This window comes from Mastomys coucha, unplaced genomic scaffold (assembly GCF_008632895.1).
Source record: "Mastomys coucha isolate ucsf_1 unplaced genomic scaffold, UCSF_Mcou_1 pScaffold15, whole genome shotgun sequence".
In the NCBI taxonomy this organism is placed as follows: domain Eukaryota; kingdom Metazoa; phylum Chordata; class Mammalia; order Rodentia; family Muridae; genus Mastomys; species Mastomys coucha.
In genome coordinates, this window is record NW_022196897.1 from 40,519,914 (window position 1) to 40,547,296 (window position 27,383).

General features: G+C 36.5%; 2 protein-coding genes across 11 annotated transcripts in view; one reads left to right on the plus strand and one right to left on the minus strand.

Annotated features, from left to right (window-relative positions):
- Prpf40a (pre-mRNA processing factor 40 homolog A) overlaps positions 1–22,113 on the minus strand; it is a 54,043-nt gene extending 31,930 nt beyond the window's left edge. For 2 of the 9 annotated variants that reach the window (XM_031370271.1, XM_031370270.1), the window contains exons 1-5: positions 21,528–22,110; positions 20,445–20,576; positions 8,443–8,523; positions 7,509–7,539; positions 6,126–6,142 (exon numbers count right to left, since the gene is read on the minus strand). In XM_031370271.1, coding sequence (XP_031226131.1) covers positions 6,126–6,142; positions 7,509–7,539; positions 8,443–8,523; positions 20,445–20,576; positions 21,528–21,923 — 657 coding nt within the window. In that variant the 5' untranslated portion in view covers positions 21,924–22,110. Of the gene's footprint in view, positions 1–6,125; positions 6,143–7,508; positions 7,540–8,442; positions 8,524–18,942; positions 19,023–20,444; positions 20,577–21,527 lie in introns of all 9 variants that reach the window. The other 7 variants (XM_031370278.1, XM_031370277.1, XM_031370276.1 and 4 more) reach the window with 5 other exon arrangements.
- The window catches only part of Arl6ip6 (ADP ribosylation factor like GTPase 6 interacting protein 6), a 32,859-nt gene continuing 27,425 nt past the window's right edge, over positions 21,950–27,383 (plus strand). For both annotated transcript variants that reach the window (XM_031370280.1, XM_031370281.1), the window contains exons 1-2: positions 21,950–23,023; positions 24,193–24,246. In XM_031370280.1, coding sequence (XP_031226140.1) covers positions 22,636–23,023; positions 24,193–24,246 — 442 coding nt within the window. In that variant the 5' untranslated portion in view covers positions 21,950–22,635. The remainder of the gene's footprint in view (positions 23,024–24,192; positions 24,247–27,383) is intronic.

Below are 27,383 nucleotides of genomic sequence, written 5' to 3' on the forward strand. Positions count from 1 at the left end.
CCTCTCCCTCTCCTTCTTCTTCTTCTTTTGATGCAATCTGCAAGAGACTTTTTATTCCAGCTAGCTGGGTCGAGACTCATATCCCTCACAGGGGTAGAGGAGTCTGGCCCCAAGCAAAAATTTAAACAGGTTTTTATGCCCACACAGTTACTAGGGAAAAAGGAGAAACTAAGGCAGGGGAAAGTACGAGGTAGTCTCTGATTGGTGCTGGCTTGTGCTAGGGTTCAGAGGCAGGTTAGCCACCTGGCAATTGTTTGTTACCTCATTTTTCTTTTCTCCTGCCAGACCACTCCGATCTCTAAGCTCTGGGAGCTGGTCTCCCATTCTTCTATGTTCTTGGAGCTAGTTTCTCATTCTTCTAAGTCCTGGGAGCTAGTCTACCACTGAGTTCAACTAACGGCTAAATTCCCACAGTACAGTTTGAAAATTTTGACCTCTCAGTACAAACTGTGTTTTCTTCCTTCCTCTCTGTCTCTTTTTCTCTTTCTTTCCTTCCCTTCCTTCCCTTCCTTCCTTCCTTCCTTCCTTTTTTTCTTTTTGAGACAGGGTTTCTCTGTATAGCCTTGGCTGTCCTGGAACTCACTTTGTATGTCCTTCTTCTTCTCCTCCTCCTCCTCCTCTCCCTCTCTAGTTGACTGAGTCAGAGTCCTGGAGCTCTTCCTCATGTAGACCATGCTGGTCTCATACTCAGATCCTCCTGCCTCTGCCTCCTAAATGCTCAATTTTGTGTATTGTGCTTTAATCTATATTTCATTAATTTTTTTCCTATTTTATTTTTGCAATCTGTCTGATCAGCTGCTTGTTGTAGCTTGAAAAGATATAAAAAATAATATTAAAGGATAGAAAACTATCATGTAAATGGGAAATATAAACATGCAGGCAGAGCTAGCCTTGTATCAGACAAAAATAAACTTCAAGCCAAAGCTAGTTAGAAGTCATAAAAAGGGCATGTATTAATCAGGGTCCTCTCAGGAACAGAACTTATTGTGGCATATAGGCTGTGGTCCAGCTTTTCCAACAATCTCTATCAACAGAAAGTCCAAGAATCCAGTAGTTGTTTAGTCAAGGAGGCTGGATGTCTCAGCTGGCCCTCAATATATGCCAGCATTAAGAAGAAAGTTCTGGGGCTGGTGAGATGGCTCAGTGGGGAAGAGTACTGACTGCTCTTTGGAAGGTCATGAGTTCAAATCCCAGCAACCACATGGTGGCTCACAACCACCTGTAATGAGATCTGACGCCCTCTTCTGGTGTGTCTGAAGACAGCTACAGTGTATTTATATATAATAAATAAATAAATCTTAAAAAAAAAAAAAAAAAAGAAGAAAGTTCAGGTATCAGTAAAGGAGTAAACTTGTCAGTCAGAGTTATGAGGGAAGGTAGGCAAAAAGTTCCTTCGTATATGTCCCTTATATAGGCTACCTCCAGACAGTGTGGCCCAGATTAAGATGGATCTTCCTACCTTAAGATTCGGATGGTGGTTCTTAGTGTGTTTTTTTTTTTTTCCAATTCAAATGATTTAATTAAGGAAAAAGCAAATCCCTGTGTACCTAGCTCCTTAGGTTTTAGTTTATTTCAGATACAGTTGACAACAAAGAATTGCTATCACAGAACACTACATATTAATAGAGGGAGTAACTGGTCAAAACATAACAACTGTAAACATTTATAAACCAAGTACTGAGTGGAGGCTCCTAATTTTATAAAGTGTACAAACAAACAAACACCAAAAGATAGAAATGAGCACAGAGATCCTAACAACAATCAATAGTGGGGATCTTCAATAACACTCTAATATTTAGACTGGACTTTAAAACTAAGACTAGATAATGAAACCTCAGAGCTAAAATATATTATGGATAAACTGGGCTTAACAGATTGAATATTCCAATCAACAGATAGAGAAATGTCAGTTTTCTCAGCAGCATATGGAATTTTCTCCAAGACCAATTATGTCATAGAACACAGACCAAGTCTCAACATGCCATATATGTGCATATAACTAGATAATTCCTCATGTTCTTTCAGACCACAATGGAACAAAGCTAAAAATCAGCAATAAGAGAAAGTATAGAAACAAACAAAAAATACCAGAGACTAAAGTATCCATTTTCAAACAAATATTGAGTCATACAAGACACTGAGGAAATTACAAAGTTCATAGAGAAATAATGAATACACATCCATGCAGAACCTCTGAGACACAGAGCCACGGAAGCCCTGAGAAGTTTATAACAATATGTGATCATATTAACAAAAACAAACAAGAAACAAAAAGAACATCACCAAAACAAACAATCTAATGATGGGTCTTAAAGATCTCAAATACATGTTGAACACAAGTGATTAGTGTCAAACACTAAACATGTACTTCTCACATTTTTCCTAATGAACTGTTATTTGCTGTTTATTTTAATACTATGGAAATGTTAGATAAAATACAAATTCAACAATTTTAATTGAGTTCAAAATTTTGGTAAAGCAGCAGAGAAACCTCAAACCATCAATGATGCTTTAGGTTCAGGAACTGTTAAGAAACATACAATACAGTGGGACTTGAAAAGTTTGCAGAGAGCCTTGAAGAGGAGGAGTTTAGGGGGCTTGCCATCCAAAGCTGATAATGATCAGATGAGAAAAATATTAAGCTGATCATTTTAAATAAACAGGAAGCAGCCAAAGAATTCAGGATGGACCATTCAGCAGTCACTTGGTATTTTAAAGAAAACTGGAAAGGTGAAAAAGCTTGATAAGTAGGTGGGTGGAATACTTCATGAACTAACCAAAAATTAAAAATACAAAAGAAAACAAAAACCCTTTGAACGTTCATTTCCTTATTCAACACAAAAACTATTTCTTTAAAGAATTTTGATGAAGTATATAATAAATGGCTACAAGTCCTACTGCATCTGAGAAGTATGTTCAGCAAATTAATGAGCTACATTAAAAAAATTAAATGATTGTAGCCAGCAGTGATCAACAGAAAGTGTTCAATTCTTCCCCCAAATGCTTAACCACACATAATATAACCAACACTTGAAAACTTAATTGAATTATGTAGTTTAGTATTATGTAGTTAGTATTATGTAGTTTAGTATTAATATCTGATTGTTTTACAACCACGTCTTCAAACAGTCTGGAGAATTATTTATTTTTTTTTTTTTGGCATGGAATACACTTCTATAACCAGTGAGATGAAGAAAATACATCCTAAGAATTTGCTAAATCCAGAAAGACTTTCCTGAAATGGGAATAAACAAACTTCATTTTGATGTAAAATTCATGGTCTGAAACTGCAAATTTGTTTTTTGGCACTAATGCAATGTAATGAAATATTAACAAGTTCACACATGATGATCAAATTGGTTTTATCTAAGATTCAAGGATAGTTCAACATATGAACATAAATAGGATATGAGAGAAATTACAAATTTCTTTACTATATGTAAGAAAATAAACCCAATAAAACTCAGTACATTTCAAATTGGGGATGAAGCTCAGTTGAAAAGGGCAGACTCAATCCCCAGTTCCACTTTACCTGGTAAGGTGATGTTCCCTTATAATACTAGCACTTGGGAGGAAGAGTCAGGATGATCACAAGTTCAAGAGCAATCTAAGCTACAAAGAGTTCCAGAAACTTCCTCTAAAAAACTAATACAAAAACAAAACAAAACAAAACAGAAAACAGAGGAAGGGTGGAAGAAAGGACCATACCTCAGCATTAGAATACAATGTATATGTGGCAAACATAGTAAAGCCAGTATTATATGAAAAGGAGAAAGTCTCAAGGTATCTCTTCTAAAGTCTGAAGGGAAAAGGTATCAATTCTTTCTATCTTTATTCAATGAAATGTTTGGATCCTGACCAGTGGAGTAAGATAAAGAGATACAAAAAGAAAACATCAAGTTATCGACTTGCAAATGACTCTATCAATACTCAAGAGACACCAAAGACATTTAACAGGATACTTTTGAGACACATAAGTTACACAATTACCTTGGGTTCCTATAATTAATGGAGAACTAATATAAATGTGTGTTTATAAAATTAACTCGTAAATAGTCATTTTGTCTGCAAAAAAATGAAACAAACTGGAGATCATAATTTAAACAGAAATATGCCCCATTGATAAAAATATCACATGCTCAGGGTTGGAGAGATGGCTTAGGAATTAAAAAGCACTCTTCCAGAGGTCCACAGTTCAATTCCCAGCACCCACGTGGTGGTAAACAACTGTCTACATCCCACTGGATATGATAGTGTGCATACATGCAGACAAAACATATATATTATATAAAAAATAAACCTTAAAAAAAAAATCACATGCTCTATCGTATGTGGAACCTAGACTTATAAAATAGACACTTATTTGAGAAAAGGAAAGGGACAAACAAAAGGGGGATAAATATATTCAATGTTAACTATATGCATGTGAAAATATTATAGAAACCTATTATACTGTATACTATGTTAATAAAAATAAAAATAGTATCAGGAAAACTTTTAATTTTAATTATTAAATTAATAAATAATTTAATTATTTATTTTTACTACAAGACAAAGAACTTAAAGTACTAGTATATAAATGAAACTAGTAAGTTTTCTTCACAAGATAAAGCAAGCTGTTAAATAGTTACTAATACTATTACATTAATGTCTACTAATAAATACACAAAACCAAATCAGAGTAATCTTTCTAGTCAATTAAAACTATGAGATTTAAGAAATAAAACTCCTTAAAAGGACTTAGGCTATGTATAACCTAATGGAAGTTTACTTTGCAAAATCTAACAAAGACTTGGATGAACAGTTTGTATGAGGTAATTCTAGAAGTACTTGAGCCTGAAACATAGGGACTAAATAATCTGCTGTCTAAAAAAAAAGTAAGAAATCTTATTTCAACCTTCCTTGGCTTCTCCTACTTCTCAGCCATGATGATTTGTTACACATACCATACTTTTTTTCCATGTTCACCAAAGTAATGTCTGTTAAAGTAAGTAGGAGGCTCTAACCACAGCCCAGACAAATAGAGTGGCCTGATCTTGGATATTCCAAGCTTCAAAACTGTACGAAATGTGTCCCTTTTCTTGCCTTTGATGGGTAGGAGGTGGGTGTTTCATTGTAAATACAGATATATGCCAGATTAAGAGTCTCTACTGCTCTCTGCCTTACTCTATAATCCAGAAGTTTACTGCTTTGTTTGGCTAAGCTGGCCAGAGAGGTCTTGGGACTCGCCTATCTTGGCCCCCAGTGCTGGGTTATAGGCACATAGAGGTAGAGATTTGAAATTAGGTTCTCATGCTTGTACAAAAAGTACTTTTACCCAAAGAGCCATCTTTCCAACTCCAAAAACCTCCCTTTCTTCCCCACCCTCACCCTAACTCTTGTCCTTTTATTAACTCATGCACAACTCCTTGTCTTCTAGTTTGTTGAAGCAGTTAAGTCAGACAACACTTGCCACAGTGATGTCTGTCAAAGTGACTGGCCATGAAATCTCCGGCACCACTTTCGTCAGAATGAGACTCTCGACAAAGGCAACTAATTTTGTATTTTTATCCACCTTACAGTCTTTCAACACAGCAAACTTAGCCTTTCTCCTATGCTTATTCTTCCTGGGAAGGACAGACTTCTTTTCTCAGCACCACCATGAAGTCTCAGCCCAGGAGGAGGGGTGGAATCACTGTGAATGCTGAGGTTAGACCAAGGATGGCATCTTCCCACTGCTTACTAGCAGGGAGCAGCCTCAGCTTATCAGAGAATTCCTTCCTTATCCTTGATCATGTATTTTACATTTTCTATAGAAGATTAGGGTTCAACTCAAGAGTGACAATCTTCCCCATAGGGGTGTTTACAAAAATCTACATCTTAGCAGTGATTCGTCTGCCAAGATTTGACTTCCAGAGTTGACTGGAACACCAAAAACCTGTTTTGTTTTCTTTAAAGTAGTTGGCCTTCGTATTTTGAAACAGCCACAAAAAAACAGAAACAATCTCTCCTAACATTCATCAAAATTATTTTTTAAACTAAAAAATTTCAACATTTGGTATGGAAAACTAAAGATGGCTTAGCAAACAATCTCCAGAAACCACTGTTCAATTCAGCATGTTAATGAAATCTAAGGAAGTACTTACTGCACCAGATGCCGCACCTAAAAGACAAAATATTCATAGTGTAAGTGAAGTGCTCCTTAATAGTTCCAATACTTATTATTATTCCTTCCTCTTTATTCTTACTAAAGCTTATGAGCTGTCCTATATTACCTGTTTGCTTGCTTTCCACCCCGCAAATAAAACACCTATAGCATAAAGCATTTTCAGAACCTGAGCCTTCAATCTCCAAAGTTAATTGTCAGATGCCAAATAAACATTCATTATGCTTTCTGGCTGTTCTCAAGTGTCAATCTCACCTAAATTCCTTTCCTTATTATATATGCTACTAAAGTACAATAATGCTCTGTTCTCTAGCTCCTGCCAAACTTAGTTACTTTGATCTTATACATGTGCTACTGTATAAGATACCACACATTCCTGCTTAGCATTCAAATTACAATTTAATAATTTTCTTAAATTAGTGGTTCCTGAATTGTACTGGCCACATTTCAAATATTCAGTTACATGTAGCTAGTAGCAACTGTATTTGATAGTATAGTTTATTGAACATTTTCACCATCACAGTTTTATTAGTGCTGTCCTACACTACTGTATAAATATATGGCACACACACATATATATCATATATGGGATACATACGTATATATTTATCTTTATGTTGATGCATGTGTATGTGTGTGTATCTTTATGATGTAAGGGATTTTCACATTTTAGTGATAAAGCTCACACAAATAATGTCTAACTAGCAACCAGTCAACTTAAAATAAGTAAAAGAGGAAGCAAAGATTGTAAAACAGAAGTCCAAGAAGAACAAATTCCTCATATCTAAAAGTAGAGCTACTATCCATTCCTATGTTCCCTAAGTAGAAATATGAACTCAGTATAGTTCATTGTGTAAATATTCTGACTCTGATTATGTTGACAGAGGCATTATTGTATTTAGTAGCATATATAATAAAGGAACTTAGGTGAGATTGTTAAGCACTGAAATTCAGATCAAATGTTCCAATATAAATTTTAAGTATTTAATAATAATCACAAAATATAAAAAATGAGAACCAGAGAATTTGCACAATAAATTTACATAAGGATTCAGTTGGAAATACTATCTATTGTCAGATTTTAATCTCATGTGCATGAGTGGCTTGTTAGCACGTATGTACATATTCCACATGGATGCCTGGTGCCCAAGAAGGACAGAAGAAGGCATCAGATCCCCTGGAACTAGAATTACAAGTGGTTGTTAATGATGTAAGTAAGAGTGGGGAATGCATGCCAAGTCCTCTGAAAAAAGAGCAAGTACTTCTGTTGGACTATCTCTTCAACCCCAGATACCACGTTCATTCCTTGTTATAATATGACTGCATCTTTCCAAATGAAGTCCACCAAACATTGTAGACTTACCTGCTGCTACATCCATGCTATTTACTCCAGGCTGCAAGAAGAGAAATTAAATTACTAACATTCAAAATCATTTAAACTACATTTTATAGCAATAATGTAATGTAAATCAGTTTCACGTGTAATCCGTAAGCCACTAAAAGACTAATATTTCTAGTGGTTTCAACTCCCGGGCTTGCTATACATTTCAAGAGATTATCAAAGTTGGGGTAATTTAATTACTTTAAGACATTACATGGTTATCAATTGTATGCAGAACTACAACCTTCCCCTCTCAATTCTGAAATCTCTAACGCTCTGAAAAACAAGTTCTACTGATTAAGCAACAAACCCCACCAATGTTAATATATTAGAAATAGGGCCTTAAGACGCCTCAACATATTTTTGTAATGTAACATATGAAAATGTTAATAAATACAGTAATTTGACTAAAACACTAAAAACTTACTAATCTAAATAAGTATGTCATACCTATTCTTTAAAGCCTAAAGGCTCTCAGGAAATGAACAGGCTTAAGCTAGTATCACAGTATTTATATATCACCAAATTACTACTTAAGTGTGACAGTAAGTCTCTATTCAAGAATACTCTAAGTTAATTTGCAACAAGTTTTACCAAAATGGGCATTTCAAAAAATTAAGTCTTCTCATTTTTAAGTTGAATGTCAATTTTTACTAGCACTTAATAAATTAAATGCCATGTTTGAAATAGTACATGACAACTAAAATGTTTTTCCCTCACAAATTTTTTACATGCCTTATTTATTACAGAACTAGTTGTATCACTGAACATGTATATGTGTTGCAATGTAATACTCTATTACAATTTCCACATTACACTTTAATTTTGGGGTGTCCTATAAAGTACATGCACATTATTATTTATACATGAAAGTAATCAAAACACAGAAAATAATTATTTCCATAAGATTACCAACCGGTAAGGCAGGTTGCATGGAAGCCTGAGACATATGAGACATCATCATTCCTGACATTACTGAAGACATCATTCCAGGCATCTAAAATAAAAGTTAAAAAGTGGTTATCAAGTAAGATCAAAACACTTTCTAGGATTAAAAGTATCGTACAATTTAAGAATACAACCCACTGAAACTATGCGACTATAGTATATGGATAATATGCTTAGTAAGTGCTTGTTGAATGAATGAAGTAGTTTCTGATGATCCTGTTCTGATACTTACGCCACAATTCATTTGTATGGTAAAAAATATCTTAATTAAGTTTATTTAGAAGAACAGACTTGGTATTATTCTAAGTCAAACTTGAGACTATTCATTTCCATTTATTCTTAAATTAAATTAAACAATTTCTTCCCTTATTTGGAACAAGAGAATATAAGACAAAAAAAATTTTTAGTATTTTTACCTTTTATTCTTAATCTGTACTAAATAAACTTTACAATAATCTGGTCTTTTTCAAAATCTTCGATCAAAGGTGCTTAAAATCTAAACACTGACTTGAAATTTAATTATAAAAAAATACATAAATATCTGATCATACTAGTTTTGAGAATTTATTTTAGTCTGTTAAGGACAGCAATTAAAATCTGAATAAGGACTAAGCTAAGCATGAATAAAAATCATGAAAATTTACTTTCTAAAGGATTTGATCAAAATATTCACCTATGTTACATAAAATACAGTACCATATTAGAATTTTGACTGTAACATATTGAGTATCAAAAGAATCAAAAAAAAAGAAAAAAAGGAAACTTGTAGGGTGATAAAAACTTTAATAATTACAGCACTAGGACAAGGAAAGTGGTTATTCAAATTTCAAATAAAATGAACAAGTTACAAAACAGGAAGAGAAAAATAAGCACATTGATCAATAGGAAAACAGGTAATATCTATATTGAGTTTTATTACTTGTGAAAACTCAAAGTAAAATGGGCCAGAATACCTGTAGACCAGCATGGGGTTAACAGATTAAAAACCTGCTAAAAATTCTTTCAACTATTGGGCAGTAATTATGGTTAGTTAGAAGAATTTGCTAGGTTACTTGGAACATATGTTCAAAATAATACTTTAAAAAAAATATAAGATTTGAAAACAAGCACAGAGGCCTCCAAAACTTAACTAAAAGATTAAAATATATATATATATGTTAAGAAAAAAGAAATAGCAAACAAAGATAGATACTTCTAAAAAGCTTTCTATCTATGCTTTAGAAAACAACAATGAATTGAAGAGGTAACATGAGAAAGCCATGCCAAAAGCACAGTGGGAATCTAACAGAATCCAAGCTAGAACCCTAATATAATTTCAGAAGTGGACATTTTAAAAACCTTAAAAAAAATAAAAAATAAAAAAATAGCAATTTCTCCTAAGGTTGAAATAAAAAGTACTTTAAAATGGAGAATACTAAAAAAGAAAAAAAATAACAAAAACCAAAAACTCCATTAATCATTACCTGCAGTTACAATAGTCTAAGTAAACTAGTACATCAGCTGAAATATTCTGACTTTAATATAAAGACAAAAATTCCATTTAAAAAAGCTATAAAACTCCCATAATAGAGGTGAAGTTTTAACCAGATCAAAGAGACAACAAACATTCAAAACCAAATAAAGAACATAAAGACTTTGACATAATTGTCTCTTTCACTGTCCTTCCTATTTCTCAAATTTTTAACCACTTCACAATCATTCAGTAGTGCGGAATTCAGTTATGGTTAGAAAATGAGGTGTGATAGAAAAATACAAAGGCACAGTTTTCTTCAGCATTTTCCATTAAAGTCCTAGCAGGCAAAGCTTTGTTATGCTTGTTTTACCTGACAAACTTATTTATGAGCTTTGAAATTTTTACATAACTAAATATTCTAAAAGTGAAACTGATGGTATGAATATGAAACTGAAGAACATCTTTATGCAAGATATTGTATTTCATACAAAACTACTATTACAAATTTGGTTTATTTGGAGCTCTCAGTGTTTGGAACATAGTAGAATGACCTATTTCCCTGAGGCCCTATTATCTACTTAGGAAATGTTACAATGACTCCTATTTTTATTATTCTAAACACGAAACACACAGGCACATTTTACATTTGCTATCTCTGAAGTTATATTCTTTGCAAGAAGTTGGATTCAGTTATACTAGTTATTTGGCTGAACCCCCAATTTGAGACTAATGAAATTCTCTGTAATATATTCCTTTGGCTGTTTTAATATCAGTATTAATGAAAGTGAATCCAGGCTATAAATGTACAGAAAAGTGATTTAAATTTTTAATACTCAGCAGTGGTTTATCTTTTCAAACCAAAAGGTAGGAAAGTTTCTTTGTTGTTTTTGGCATGGTAAGTTAGTGTCTTGCTTCATTCACATGGAGGGTATAGCCAACTCTAATTGTAAAGTCTCTTAGATTTCTTATTTGCCAGCCCCCCCCCATTGTTAGTAAACCTTCAAGTTCAATAAAATGACGTTAAAAAAGAAAAAATTCTTAATGACTATAATGATAGCAATTTCATGAAATACATCATTTTCTAAGCACAAATGGCTATTGACATTAGTCTATTTCTTCTACTTTGGCCAATATCTAAAGTATTATAAAAAATGCAACTGTTAGTTATTAAAACCAGAGACAGTGTTTGGGGAAAAGTAAACCCTGAGGAGTAACAGTCAATGCTCTTAATCTCTGAGTCATCTCTGATATACTCAAGCTAGGTATTGTAAATGACACTCATAATAAATCTCTTAATTCACTGATGGCTGAGGAAGAAAAACCCATTCAGGATCAGTGTGAACAATTTCCCCATCAAGATCTTGTCTGAAGATAAAAATAGGACTGCAGATGTATGATCAATAGTAGAACACTTGTCTAGCATGCATGAGGGCTTTCATTCAGTGTGGAGTAGTGGAGGGATAATAGATATTCAGAAGAAGCACAAGTTAGAGGACAATTATCAAAGAATAAAAAGGAATGCCACCCACACAACCTATTCTATTGCTCTTAGCATCCCAGAAAGTTTCTAATGTTAAATATAAATGAGTGTTTTATCACTTTATATACTTTAAAAATATAAGTAGACAATAAAAGCAGCACCAATGCTACAGAAGCTGAACAAAAGGCTGGAGAGATGGCTCAGCAGTTAAGAGCATGGACCAAGAACTCTGGCTCAATTCTCAGTACCTACACGGAGGCTCACAATCATCTGTAACTCCAGTCACAAGGGGATCTGATATCCCCATCTCAAAATAGCAACAATAAATTACAAAATAAGACAGACTAATGTAAAGTGAAAATATTTTCTGTTAAATACATAGAAAACATTTAGTAAGACAAACAGTGTTCAAAATCAGTTTACTAAATACAACCTACAAACTTAGAAATTCTAAAGTAAGTAAAAACAGCTTTACATTTCAGATTCAGTAACCTATGGCCAACGTAGGTCTGAAAATATTACGTGTAAACTTTAAAAACAAATCCACAAGTTTTGATGCCAAGAAGCTCTTGCTGACAGGAACCTGTCCCCTGAGAGGCTCTGTCAGAGCCTGATCAACACAGTCGAGGATGCCCTGAAGGGGCTGAAGGGGGAAGTGCAACCCCACAGGAAGAACAACAATATTAACTAACTGGACCTTCGAGGGCTCCCAGGGACTAAGCCACCAACCAAAGAGTACACATGGAGGGACCCATGGCTCCAGCCGCATATGTAGCAGAAATAGACTTATCTAGCATCAATGGGAAGGGAGGCCCTTGGTCCTGTGGAGGCTCAATGCCCTAGTGTAGGGGGATGCTAGGTTGGTGAGATGGGAGGGGTGGGAGGGGGAGCATACTCACTGAGGTGGGGGAAGGGGGCATGGGATAGGGATTTGCTCAGGGGAAACTGGGCAGGGGAACAACATTTGAAATATAAATAAATAAAATAACCAATAAAAAAATCCACAAGATTTTAAATTATGTGGTTTTCTTAGTATACATGCCATAGCTATAGTTCCTACCAACCAGTCTTGCATACTAGAGCTACCTTTGACGTATTGCAGTATATGTGTGCATAAGTTCAAGTAACTCTCATTTTACTTAATAACGCCCCCAAACCCTAACTATAGGAATGACGCAAAAGAAGGTATGAGGACATAAAATTTCCAAGGATAGACAGACTCTAGAATTACAAGGCAGCACAGCATGGCATCTTGGACAACAGTAAACATGCATATATGGTTTGGTTTTGGGAGTCTACAGGGAACCTTGGAGCATACATATAGCTAATAAGAAAATGTCTTCTGAGGTGGTTAACTCAACTGATTACATAGTCTAACCCTTTTTTTCCCCAAGAAAAATTTCTCTGTATAGACTTGGCTGTCCTCAAAACTCAGAAATCTGCCTGCCTCTGCCTCCCAAGTACTGAGATTAAAGGCAAGTGCTAGGACTGCCTAGCTTAATTTTACAATTTTATATACAGAATCCAACTGAGCCCAGCTCAGCCATTGTTAGACAAGCAGAATTCCTATCTTAGCTTGACTACTTAACAGCTTTGGGACCTTGGGCTGCTATGACATTGACCTCTCTGGACCTCGACTTTTCATTAACAGAAAAAATATTACCTGACAGGACTCACTGCAAGGAAATTAAATACAATAATGAATGTAAGGCAACTAAAATAATGCTCAATCAAAGCTACTAGATAAGCTACAAGCTACTGGAATTGTCCCACAGTACTAATAATTCTAGCACCACCTAATGGATAACAAAATCGCCAAATGTTTATTTCATATAAAGTGGCAACACATTTATATATAATCCATGCATACCCCTGGTAAATTTTAAATCACAACTAGATTTCTTACATTACCTAATAAATATTAAATGCTATCTAGTTATTATATTGCAAAAATTTCTGAACACATTCAGTCTAAACACAAATCTTTCTCTAAATACTTTTGCCAATGATGACTGAATCTAAGCGTAGCCCCTGAAAACATGAAAGACCAACCAATAATATTTTATTATTGCTGCTCTTAACCTTCTACAATACGAGAACCTTCTAAATAATCCTTTCCCTCAGCCATTCTTTATCTATTTCTCAACTTTGTTATGTTTTTTTTTCCATTAAAGGCCCATCTAAAGAACAGCATAAACTTAATACCTCCAATGAAAATCAATGCATGTAATAAAAAAGTCAACTCCCCACCCCCAACTAAGTACCACATTTAATGCTGGCTTTGCAATGTTAGTACAAAATTCACTTAACTCTTTAGACCATCCAGTTACCAAATACAACTTGGACAAACTGGGCCAACAGTTTTCAGACAAGAAGATTAAATTCGGTAAGGTATATGAATTTCTCAAAGCTTATATAAACATGACAAAATTATAATCCTTTACAGCAGATTATGCAACATAAGTATAGAGTGAAAATGAGTACCACTGGGTTTTTTTTTTATTGCAAAAAAGTTCTAAATTCAACTAGAAGAACACAAATAATAATGGCTCTTAAGTTTTACAAAATTAAGGACTTTAAATTTTGTACTAAAATTGTCATCTAAAGCCTTTTTTAGGACACAAGAGCATTATAATCCCTCTTTTACGTTCTTCAAGATAGTTAATATTACTGCTATCTAAGCCTTTATACTTTTTGAGTACTAAAAGGGTGAGCTACAACATTAAATACAGCATGCTTCACTTAACAGCAGACACACTCACTGATAAATATAACATCTGATTTTATTACGCAATGTATACATTCAGAAACTTAGATGATACAACTCAGTCAATCACTGCATGTACCCTTTCATTTATCAAGAGGCCCAGTGAACATTAAGATGTATGAGGCTACAGTTCATGTAACATGTAACTATATTACAATGAGTTTGTTTTTGTAAATAAAGTACATTCCAAACCAATAAAAGGATAGCATAGTAAACACATAAACCAGGAATATTGTGTAAGTACATAAATCAGCAACAGATTCTATTGGTACCATTACTAACTCAAGTATTATGCACTATAAATGACTTGTATAAGATAATCTTTAAAATGACTGGTAAAGTAGTACAGTATCAGAAACACATGAGCATTACTTTGTGCTATGACCACAAGACTGCTATGTCATTGGGTCATTACTGTAACAAATATAAATACTACAGAAGATTGTAATACAAAGTATTCTTATATCTAAATATAGAAAGTGTATAGTAAAAAACACATCACAAAAAATTTCAGCTCCACTGCATTCTTGTCAGACTGCTAGCATACATGCTGCTGTTAAGTTGACTGAAACATTATTACTGAAGTTTCATTTACAGGAGCAGCAACCTTCCCAGACTACACAATGAAATATGTGATTCTAAGTCCATGCTGTTAAAAGGAACGTAAGGTTCTGAAGATAAGGACCTAATGAATGTGATTCTGTGTATACAGTAATAAGAATTTTCATTAGAAAAAAAGATAAACCATACAAAAATTTTATTTAACTGAAAAATTAGAGCCTTGGGTACAGCAAACTGTATTTCAACCCAGGACAGTCCTCAACTGCTAGCATTACAGTCCTTCAATATACATGCCCAACAGCACCAAAAAGCATACTAAAAGATAACAGATTTAAGTCCACTAAAGCAAATGTAATATCTTTATTAACTGCTAATTAAAATTGACCATACCCTAAAGTAAATGAAAGAAAACAGATGGTAAATTGACTAGACTCATATCTACAACATTTCCACGTGCCCAGGAATATTCTGACACTCTCAGTAATGCTAACCAATTCACACATGATAAGTCTTCTAAGAACATAATCTACCCATTCTTACTTATAAGCCTTCAAAACAGGTCCATTCTTCTAGGTAAACACAGGAAAAAATGGGGTCGGGGGTCTTCTAGTACACATCTGTATTAGAAAGTTTACTACCTGTTGGTAGTATTTATGATTGAAATGCTACTAGAAAAGTGGTAGGCAAGACAGATAAACACCTAGCAGCACTTTTAAAACTTTCATGCAAGACTTCCCAATAACTTAGTATTTTGTGCATATCAAAGAGATACAGATTAAGTCTTCTTAGATCATTCCAAACATTAAATACTTAAAAATATTATTGCATTTCAAGTTTTGAATGAGTTCATATTTAAATGAGTTACCATCTAAATAGTAGCTGAAATAAGTATATCTGTAGCCTTTCTAGCAAAAGCTGTCAAAATTGAACCACAGTATAAAAGTAAAGACATTTATTTGCCCTAGGATAATGTTATTTATAAAGTATTTGCTTGAAAGAAGTAAATGCAAAGAAACTACCTAGATTTGGGAATTTCAAGTAGATAACATAAAAATTATTATGTGCCTTTTAATGTCTGGCCAATATTAAAAATAAAATAAAGCATCTCATTAATGAGATAAATTTAAGTACCAATGGATTGATTATCTCTGCAAAGCTTATTACAAATCACCTTTTATGTTATAAAGACATATATGGCAAGACTTCATCCTCAATGACATGACACAGCTAGAAATACATGTGCATATCATTATGTGGAAGTATTTAGATTTCTTTACTAAAAACAAGATCCCAAAAAACTAATTTATTTCATTTCATTTATTTTTGCTAAATGAGAAAGCCATATGACTCCCATACTAAAAGCAGGGACAATGTAAAGTCACAAGTAACCTCTAGATACACATGTATCAGTTACTTTCTAGTTTACATTATAGGAAATAGTATCTACTCATTTCATTCATTCAACAAGTATTACCGAGCACCCAGAATGCACCAAGAACTGTGCTCAGCACTGACAATTCTTAACAAGAACAACTCAGTTCTTGCTAAGACTTTATAAATCTATTACTTGTTAGGGAAACAGCAAATCAGAAAACATTAAGGAAAAAATAAAAGAGGAAAAATGTCACTAAGTGCCAAAATAAAACAGTAAAAATTCCAAGCATATCAATGTGTTAAATAATTTAGAGAGGAGGTAAAGAGTGTTCAAACCTGTTTGAGAAAATAATTTAGGCAAGCAAGGATGTCATGGTGATAGTGATCTTGAAAGCAGGAAGGCAAGGACAGAAGTATAAGCTTAAAGTCAAGAGCTAATATAACCATTTAAGGCACCATGAAAAGATTAGTAGGAACTCGTATTAGGGAGTATAAAAACATGCATCATTGAATGTTGCTTTGATGTGTATTACAGAAGATCTTTCAAACTTAAAGCTGTGGAATTTAGACACTAAGTCACAGATACACAATATTGGAGATTCTTAAGCAAAGAAATACATTTTACTTTTTATTTTTTGATAGGAGGTAGAATTAGCCTTGAAGCAAGAAAACCAGCTCAAAAACAGTTTGAATCTCCAAGGCATGGGAATAGGACAACCTGGCTGTTACAGATCTGTGAGTTTCTTCTCAGTATTAAAGTAAAAAAACAAACAAACAAATTTATTTGTAAGATGTAACTACTCACTAATGTATTATCAAAAATCACCCCCCCAACCTGAAATTACTTAGCAAGAATTTAATTTCCAAATCAATCCATAAAAATTTGATAAAGTCAGAAAACTGAACCACGAAGTATTAACTCTGGAAAGGAGCTCAAGACTTCATCTCATTCTTTTTATAAATCAGAGGAAAGTTAACACTCAAGAACAGAGCCAGCTAATAGCACTCTGTTGTGCAAAGGTAAAATCAGCTGATTAAAGATAACAAAATTTAATGTTCTTGGTGATTTAAAAGCACACAGAAAAGAAGGAAAATGAAAATGGAAAAGAAAAGACTTTAAAGACAAAACATGTTTTATTCTGAATGGATATGGAGAAAGACAGCTTTATACACGATCATATTTTAACAGAAATTTCTACTGCAAAGTTTGGAATATTGTTACTATGCAAAAAAACCAGTAAATATTTAAGAAAAAAAAGACCCCCTCAAAAAACAACTACTTCTATCACATACTATTTAAAGTTCATTTGTTTGATTTATTTGTAAGGTCCTTTCTAGCAGTATACTTTTAATTCTATAACTGACAAGTATAACTTTCCCCAAAGTTATGTGTACCAGGAGGTAATAATTTAATCTATATGATAGGTAGTTGAGATAAGCCTGAAAGAAATTATGGTTATGTTATGTTTGCTATTTCTAGTTATTTGAGAATAGATTCAGCCTGAACTGGAGAAAATGGCACTCTAGTTTATCTTATACATTAAGGGGAGAAAACTGTAAATATATCACTTCTTGAAGTCACTAGCTGCATTTCAATTTTGCAAACCCCTTTTTAACCCTAGATCATTACTATCTAGTTGCATACTATTTTATAAACAAGCTTTAAAATGTCTTGTCAACAAGCTTTAAAATGTCTTGTCATATTCAGTAACATTTCAAAGACCACAATAATCTAGCTTTTTGTTTATCTTCAGCTGGTCTAAGCCAGGTAATTTAAATGTGGGCAGTGCAGCAGATAACTGACAGGAGGCTGAGCTGTTCCAGGATCCTTGTTCGTATCAAAATGCACACCTTTTTACCCTTGCTTTAAAAAAAAAAAAGCCATAATATATGCATATAACCAATGGACATCTTGTATAATTTAAATCATCTATGGATTACTTATGCTACCTAACATATCTCTTTAAGTAACTATATAACTGTTTCATGTGTTAAATGGGAATATGACAAGGCAAAAAAAGTCTGCTTGTGGTCTGGAAATTGTAATTTATTTTTCATGTACTTTAAGCCCATGTTAGATGAAACAATGGACACAGAATTCTGCAGTTCTAAAGGACCAGCTATTTTTGAAGATTATATAGCCCTTGGTCCCAAAAATCTAAAACAGTTTTTAACAAACTTTTAAAAAGATGGATGGCAAATCTATACAGGCACCCTGCTTCTTCTCAAATTATCTTCTTATTAGAATTACTATTAATAATCCTGAGCATATGCAAACAGAAGAAATGATGAAGGAAAACAATCAGTTCATCATTAAGAGAAAGTTCACAGAGCTTTAAGAAAGAATCCTAGAGTCCTTAAGCATTCAGCTTAGCTTTACCATAAGCCAGGACCCATACTCTTAGGTAGGAAGGGGGCACTAGATAATGATCTAATTCTGAGAAAACAACGACAATTTTCTTGAGGCTTTCAGATCTGGTCTCCTACTCATTATCCTCAGAGGGAGAATGCTAAACATTTAAACGGTCAGGTGTACTTAATGGTGCATAGAACATATTAGACTAAAAAAAAAAATAGTTGTAGAAAACTATGAGGCAAAATTCAGAATATCTGAAGTGTGTAAATAGTAAGTAAACTGATTAGGAAAGTGGTCACTGTCACAGCTAAAGAGAAGGGGCCATAAAACAAACTGTGACCAGTGTATGCCAATTACTTAAAAAAAATCAAATCAAATCTGCACTGTACTAAAAATGACTAGCTGGCATCTCAGGTTTACTAGTGCAACAGCACCGTCACAGCAAGGGTAAGCAGGTCAACCCCTTGCAAAACTTACCTTGACTGGCCCAATGGAAACAGAAGGCCCCAGAAAAGAGAGAAGCATCTGGCAGTAGCAAATTGTTTTATTTTATCTTTCTGTGGAAAGAAACTAATTTTAAATAAGAACCAGAGCATTTAAAGAATAAATATTTTTTTAAAGCTCATTATCTAGTTAGAGCCGCTCTACCAAGAAAACAAGAAGGGTTTTGTGTTGCTTAGAGATGGAAAGATACAGAAGAAGAATCAAGAATTGTCTCTGCATATCCTAGGGAGCTTTAAAGTATTGTTATTCTAGAGTAACAGAGCAAAAGAATCTTTTATATAAGGAACTCCTGCAGGCAGAATCTTTTCAGTCTGGTGCCTTTGGATAAAAATTTTTTATACAAAATTAAGGGTTATATTCCAAATATAAAAGAAAACCATTTAACACTGAGCCATTCTACTATTAGAAGTAAAATAAAAAAAATACAAGCTCTTGTTTCTGCTTAATTTCACCAGTAACTTTAGCCTTCATTGCTTAAACTATTTTCAAACTCAATAGTACTCATTAGCAAAAGAAAATATACAACTGACTTTCTACAATATTCTGCTAACCAAAAATTTCATGACGTATCAAGATATTCAATTGGAATAACCCAGCCGGCCCAAGAATCTGTGTATTATAGAACCTAGCATAGGACACAACTGTTCATGGAACTCAAGCTCTTGCCTTTCTTGAAGACTTCTCTAGAAATTCTACCAGTGTTACTGAGTCATCTTAAAACCTTTTAATCCAATCACTCCTACAAAATGTCCATTTACGATTTGTGCTAGAGATGCAAGGGACAACGCACAAGTAGGAGTGTAGAAGCAATTATCATTTCAAAAATTAAGTAGAAAATGAGCTACCTATTTGGCACTGTCCAGGGAAGAATTAGTAATACAGTAGCAGAAAAATCCCTCCACACCCCAAACAAGAGGAAGATACTCCAAGAATAAAATTCATTCTAAATGAAAACCCCAAGTAACTACTATTTTCCTGATGCTATGCTTTACACATTCACTATGATTATTATCTTCTGGTCTATATTTACGCCTAGAAAATTAATAGTTATAATGCCTGAAATAAGTCACTAAGTTAAATAGATTAGATGTATACTTTCACTTTAGATTGTTTGTTTTTCAAGATAGGGTTTCTCTGTCTTGGAACTCATTCTATAGACCCAGGCTGGTCTTGAACTCAGAGATCCACCTGCCACTGCCTCCCAAGTGCTGGGATCAAAGGTGTGCGCCACCACAGCCGGCTTATAAGATTTTTTAAATCTTAATTTTGTTGAGGAAGTCAGTTAATATTTTTTATACAGCCTTACTACATTCAAAATTTGGTTATAGACATGATCAATGTAATGTTTGTGTTGTTTGAATACATTATGTGGACATAAACTAACCTTTAAACAGCTGCAAGTTCAACACTGACTTACATCTTAAAATCTTGACACAAACAAAAATAAGCAAGCCAAAGTAAAAACATCTTCTTACTTGTCCCATTGGAGGCCCTCCCATAGGAGGCATCATCTGTGGCATCATTCCATGAGGTACAGGAGGCATGTTTGCTCTCTGACCCATAGGGTGCATGCCCATTGGTGCGTAATGCATGCCAGGATGCCCCATCTGAAAAGTAATGAAAAGTGAAGTAAGACACAGTAAACGTTTCTTTAAAATGTCATTTCAAAAACACCTAAAACCCATGAATTGAACTGTAATGCACAATATTAAGTCACTGTGATCAAATTACAGGGTTAGCATATACTAATGTTAATCTTAATTACACTACAGTAATTATTATAAGGAACCAGAAAATTTACAAAATATGGAAAAGTTAATAAACTCGTTAGAGGATTACAACCCCTCTCCAAGACTAAACAAACTGATAAATGACTGGTCAGACTTGGTGACTATGTACTGAATTCCATCTTAAATATTATCACTGACCACAACTTTGTCACCTTTCTACATATAATCAGCTTATACTACCTAACATCACGTTATTTTGGACGAGGTCTGGCCTAAAACAGAGTATGGGGTCCTAAAACAGAGTGCGGGTTACCCAAGAGTACTTCACTAAGAAACAAATGTTTTAATGTCATTAAAATATCAAAGACTGTCATTCTGTCCCAGACATTAAATGCAAATAACAAATTCATCCGTTTTAGCGAGTTTAAAATATAATTATACTTCTATTGTTCCTGGCTTGAAACTAAGTATCCGCAGCCAATTCTCCCAACGGAATCCCCCACCCCCTGCAAATCATCGCCACTACCGGATAAATAAACTGCAGCAGCCGCTCCTTAAGTCAAGCCTGGGGCTTTCAGGTGCCCAGTGCGCCCCGGGCCCAGCACTTTCCTTCTTCCTAAGGCATCTACCTAGGCCACGACCACTGGCAAGTCCAAGGTCCCACATTATTTCTTTGTGCGTTCCCGCCCTCCATTTCTCTCCCTTGGGACGTAGCCCACCATCTGCAGCTCTCTTCCTGGTACACTCTTCTCCTGTCGGAGAAAGCTTCCTGTTTCTCTGACTCGGTTTTTCATTGTGCCGCTTTTCCCTACCCCGCCGATCCCTTACCGAGGGCCGTCTCCTCAGGAAGCCGTCAGCAGAGACCCAAGAACTGGAGCACAGGTTTGAGCCGGACAATCTCCGCTCCCCGTCCCCGGGACCCCGCGAGGGAGGTTGGCTCTCCATTTCACTCACCATGAGGCCTCCACGCTCGGCTCCAGTCCCCGGCCTCATCGTCGGGCTCAGACTGCTCCGTCGGCGGCCACTGCCGCTACACATACCAACAAGAAGCGATCTGAGTGGCTGGCGCCCGCTGGGGCCAAAGGGTAAAGGCTGCCCTGAGCTGCGGGGCGGGATCAGCGGGGCCAATAAACTGACAGGCTTCCCTGCTGTCCAATCAGAGCGCGATACCGACACGCAGCTCGGCGGCGATTCGCCCCCAGCCTCCCTCGGCGTCGCCTGCATGGAGGGGGGGGAAGGGGGACGGAGGAAGTTTCTGCGTCGTGTGCTCCGCCGGGGGGGAACTCTACTAACTTCCCCCAGGAAAGGAGACACAGCGGGGACCCAGATTCCCGGGTTCGGGCCACCGCACCCCGCCGGGGGTGGGGCAGTGGCGTCCTGCCACCTTCGTCGCCCACCCCCCCGCCCTAGTTACTTTCGCCCCACAAACCTGAGGCCACCAGGGGTGGGGTGGGGGCGGGGTAAGCGGCACCCGGCGTTAGCGGCCTGGTGCGCGCGCGCGCGGTTGGCGTGGGGAGGGGTCGTCCCCGGGGGAGGGAGCGCGAGCACTGTGCGCGCGCCCGGAGCTGAGCGCGCGCCATGGCGGAGGGGTGGAGGCGCGTACTGTTAGCGGGCTGGGAGCGGTCGAGGCGGAGATCCCTCGCCCGAGGGAGGAAGCGATTGGCGGCTAGGAAGCCGCGAGCTGAGCGGGCTGCTGCGGGGATGGGGCTCGGGACCAGAAAGGGCGGGACGAATCAGTGTGCAGTCGCGGGCCACGGGCGCGCGCTCAGACAGCGCGCCGGGCAGCAGAGTCCCGAGGCGACCAGCTGATGCACCACTACGGCTCTGCGCGCGGTGGTTGGGTCCGCCGACGGCCGTCGCTGATTGGCTGTTGCTGGGCCGGGGCGTGGCGGTGGCGGACGCACGACCTTCGCGGGTCTCTCTTGTCTTTCCCGCCATGTCGTTTGTGGAGAGTTGGAGGTCTGCAGGCGCGCTTAGGCGCCGTCAGGTTACCCCGGGCCCTGTGTGCCCCGATTACACTCAGGGCGATAGCTGGGGTGAGGGCGAAGGCGACGAAGACGAGGGATGCGACCGGGTGGCCCGCGACTTGCGGGCAGAATTCTCGGCCAGGGCATCGTCGGAGACCAAGAGGGCCCCGCTACTCGCCCGGATCGGGGACGGGTCGCCGGTCCTGCCGGATAAGCGCAATGGCATCTTCCCGGCGACTGCGGCCAAGCGAACCCAGGCTCGGCGGTGGCCCATCCAAGCCCTTTCCATTCTCTGTTCGCTGCTGTTCGCCATCCTCCTCGGTTTCCTTCTGGCCATCGCCTACATGATCGTTAAAGGTATTGAAGCCCAGGCCTTGAAAGGCTGTCCAGCGTAAAGTGGAGCCCGTACATCTCACGCCCCCATTCACACTCTCCTCCCAAAGAGTTCCCATGAAACTGTTATCTTCCTTTGCTCTTCCCCTTTTTGTCTTCTCTCCCTGGTTGGACGTCCCTGCTCCGTAATCAGAGCCATTTAGAAGAGCTAAATCTACACTTACACTTGAGTTGAAACATTAAGTACGGCTATTTAATCAGAGCCCCCTACTTATAAAAGGATCAAAGAAGTGCATGTACCAAAAAAATAGGCTGTATACGCTCTAAGGCTGATGTTTTAGAGGCATGCTGTGTATTCACTTTGGTCTCAGACTAGATAAAGGACAAGGAGTTTTCCCCCTCATCCCAAGTTCCTACTTTTATAGGCACGCAGGTTTTTCTATTTTTCCTTGTAACTAGGTAGAGTTATTTCCGGACAGTTTATTCTACTGTGTCAGAAGTTGACATACTGCCCCAAAAGGAATGCTCAGAAAGATCCTCTTCCTCTTCCCCCATTCAGATTTATTGTATGGTTTAGTATTTATTATAGTAGAAAGAAATTTGAATTTAGTTAGTGCTGACTTTTGCCAATTCTTGAGAAATAGAAACATGAAAACAGTATTTTGTATTTAAGGGATTCAACACTGTCATTCTTGTGTTACGTTTGCTAATTAAATTTAAATCTCTCCAGTTTTGCTTTATTTCCTCCCATCCCCCAATGGGCTGCAGGTGGCCCTTGAACAGATATTTTTGTTTCCCCACTTCAACCATGATAGATTTGTTGTGCACTTAGTTTATTTTTCTTTTGTAACATAAAGTTATATGCCCATAAGTAGAAGTTCATTGCAGAGGACATTGGTATTTTGGAGACTGGAGTAAGGAACTGAAGTCAAATTCTATTATGCCCTTAAGTTTCTTTTGTACATATTGTCTTCAACACACCCAGGAGATAAACACTATTCTCATGTCTATTGCAGTTGACTCTTGTAGAGGTATTTGCTTGAAGGTAACTGAGGTAGTAAATCAGAAATTAAACCTAGCTCTGACTTCAGGGTCCTTTTGATATTGAACAGTGTCTTCAATGCCTTTGGATATTCACGTCATGAAGGAACACTTAACTGCTCTTCTACCTAAACCTCTCTTTGTATTTACAGAATTGCATGCAGAAAACTTGAAAAGTGAAGACGATATACATACTGGGCTGTTAGGTATGAACTTACCATTTTATTCATCCAATCACTTATTTTTGTTTTCCCAAATTAAGTTTAAGTTATAGAGGCTTTGGGATAAATAATTTATATATGCCATGTGTAGCTGATTCAGTAGTGTTCTTCATTTATAAGTTTGTGGTAAATGTTACTAGATTTCCTTTTTAGATGTACATTTAGATAATTTTCATAATTTTGTAATGGGCCGCTAATGCATGTGTAGAGTATTTACTGTAACTCTGCATGACTTTGGCCCACTAATTACTTAAACTAGTTTCTAATTATGTTTTGGAAGAAGCTCCCTATACTGCTTCAGGAATTTAGAACTAGAAACTTGCTCACAAATTTAGCCAATTTAAATGTATCTGAAACAAACTTTGGAAGAATTTGATGTCCACATATTTTTGTAAGCAGTTTGTCTCGAGATAAAAATTTTATAAGAATTATTCACCATTATTCAGGAATGAGGAAAACCGCTGATTTTACAGCAGGACTAACTGCCAAGACAGAACCCTCTATGAGCCTCTAATCTAGTGGAGAGTAAATACAGTCAGTATCACTTAGCAGGTTAACTCAGACTCATGGGGATTAATTTTAAAGTAAGCATAGTTTGTCTTATAGAAAGGATATTTATTGTAGCATTTGAATGGATAATCTTATCCAACAGAAAAACATTCTTTAAAAAAAAAATGTTTCTGGGTTGAGTGTGTAGTTCAGTGATAGACACTTTGCTTAGCACACATTGCAAAATAAATAAACAAGCAAACGTGTGAGAGAAGCATTGCAAAAATTGTTAAGTTATTGATGAAATTGAGGTAGTTGTGATAATACTTGTCTTCTATCTTTCTGAGTTTGAGTTCACATCTGTTTGAGAAAAATGCACAGCCAGCTTTACAATGTATAGGAAATTGATAGTAGACCTCTGAGTAAACTTTTCCTTATGGGACAGGATAGTTAAAAGGAGAGGCCGGTTCTAGTAAGTTTCCCTGAAATCAATGATAAATTTATAAAGATACCAAGGAAAAAATTGATTATCTTACCATAAGAAAATGCCTAGGGAATTATATCCTTATTCTCTCTACAATTGATAACAAAAGTTTGAAATGAAGATATGAAGAAACAGCCTAAGTTTTGAATAAGCTTGTTGAATTTTCAATTAGGTTATAAGAAAAGTATTGTGTACTCTCTTAGGGTTACTATTGTTACAAAGAGACACCATGACCATGACAGCTTTTATATAGGAAAACATTGAATTAGGGGCAGGCCTACAGTTCAGAGGTTTAATCCATTATCTTCAGGGTGGAAAGCATGGCAGCACACAGCTAAGTGTGGTGCTGGAAAAGGTAACTGAGAGTTGTACATCTGGTTGAGCAGGCAGCTAGAACAGAGAGGCACTGGGCCTGGCATCTGAGACCCCCAAACCAGCTCCCAGTGACACACTTCCTCCATCAGGGCCACACCTACTCTAACAAGGCCATACCTTCTAATAGTGCCACTCCCTATAAGCCTATGAGGGGAGCATTTTTTTTCAAACCACATATACCCTTTTTCTGTGAGAATGATTTTATCATTTTGTGTTATTTACTAGACAATTTATTACTAGTCTTTTGGCATAATTATTGCTGTTAGATCTGTTACGTGGGTTGAAAATCTCTTTTTTTGTTGTTTTTTGTTTTTGTTTTTTTTCGAGACAGGGTGAAAACCTCCTTTAAATACTTGAACTAGGTCTGTGTCTGTCCTCTACCCCAGCATACACACACACACTTTTCTTTATTTCTGAATTCAGTTTTTTTCAAAGATATATTCAAAGGTGATTAAAACCCCTGGGAAGTAAGGGCTGGAATGGTTCAATGGTTAAAAAGCACTTGCTGCCCTTGCGTAGGTCCTGGATTTGGTTCCAGCACCCACATAGTGGCTCATAACCATCCTTAACTCAGTTCCAGGGCACCCACCACTCTTTTCCTGACTTCCAAGAACACTAGGCATGTACAGGGCTCATAATGTGTATTCAGATAAACAGTAAAGTAAATCTGAAAAAAATTCTGAAGCAGTGTAAGCTCTAATACTTGTTAGAAAACTTGTATTTTCTAAATTTGCTAAGGTACTGTAGTTGGCTTAGTCATCTTTGTTTCCATGAAAAAATTCATGGGAAGCCTGTTTTTTGTTATTGTTTCCAGTTTGGATTATTTGTTTGCCTTGTTTTGTTTTGTTTTTGTTTTTTAAAGGAAGGTTTGTTATGAAGCATTAGAAGATCATTTGTGAGAGTTGTTTTTAGAACAGGGTTTCTCTGTTCCCTGGCCTTCCGGAATGCTCTCTGTAGACCAGGCTGACCTCAAACTCAGGGATCAGCCTGCCTCTGTGTCCTAAGTGCTGAGATTAAAGGTAAGCATTTGGGAGAGATAATTGATCTGGTTGACTAGTATTAGACTAGTACAATTTTACTACAGAAGTCATCAGGCAAAGTGATTGTTACCATCTTTGGATTTGATCACACTGTAGCCTTTACAGATGTTGGGCTCTTCTTTTAAAATTCTTACAAATCATCCCTTACTTTGAACTTAACTTTTCCAGGGAAATTAATAAAATAACTTATTCATAGCACATTTCACTCATTCCTCTTTTAAGATTGTTCTGAGGCCAGATTGATTGTGCTAAGCACACAACATTAAATTACTTAATTTTGCATGTTGTCTTTTGCATTTTTTGTAGTTTTCCAAGTTTTCTCACATTTGATGACTCAGTGTTGCAGTCTTTCCTGCAGTCTTTAATATTTTCCAGGATATAGCATGATAACCTTTCATTTTAGACAAACCTGGGAAAATTCTTAGATAAGTACATGAAATTACCTTTAGCAGAAAATACTTAATCTAAAGTATGTAGAGCTAGTATTTTATATGTGCATCACAGTTCATACCATATAAAAATTATATTATGAGATTTTTATGGAAAGCTTTTAGTGACTTCTGAAGCTTCTAGTTTGGGTCTGATTTATGTTCCTTAGACTCAACTACTTGGGAAGTTGAAGATGATGGTTTGCTTGAGCTTAGGCACGTGAGGCCAGCTATAAAGCAAATTAACTGACCCATTCTCTCTCTCTCTCTCTCTCCCTCCCTCTCTCTCTCTCTCTCTCTCTCTCT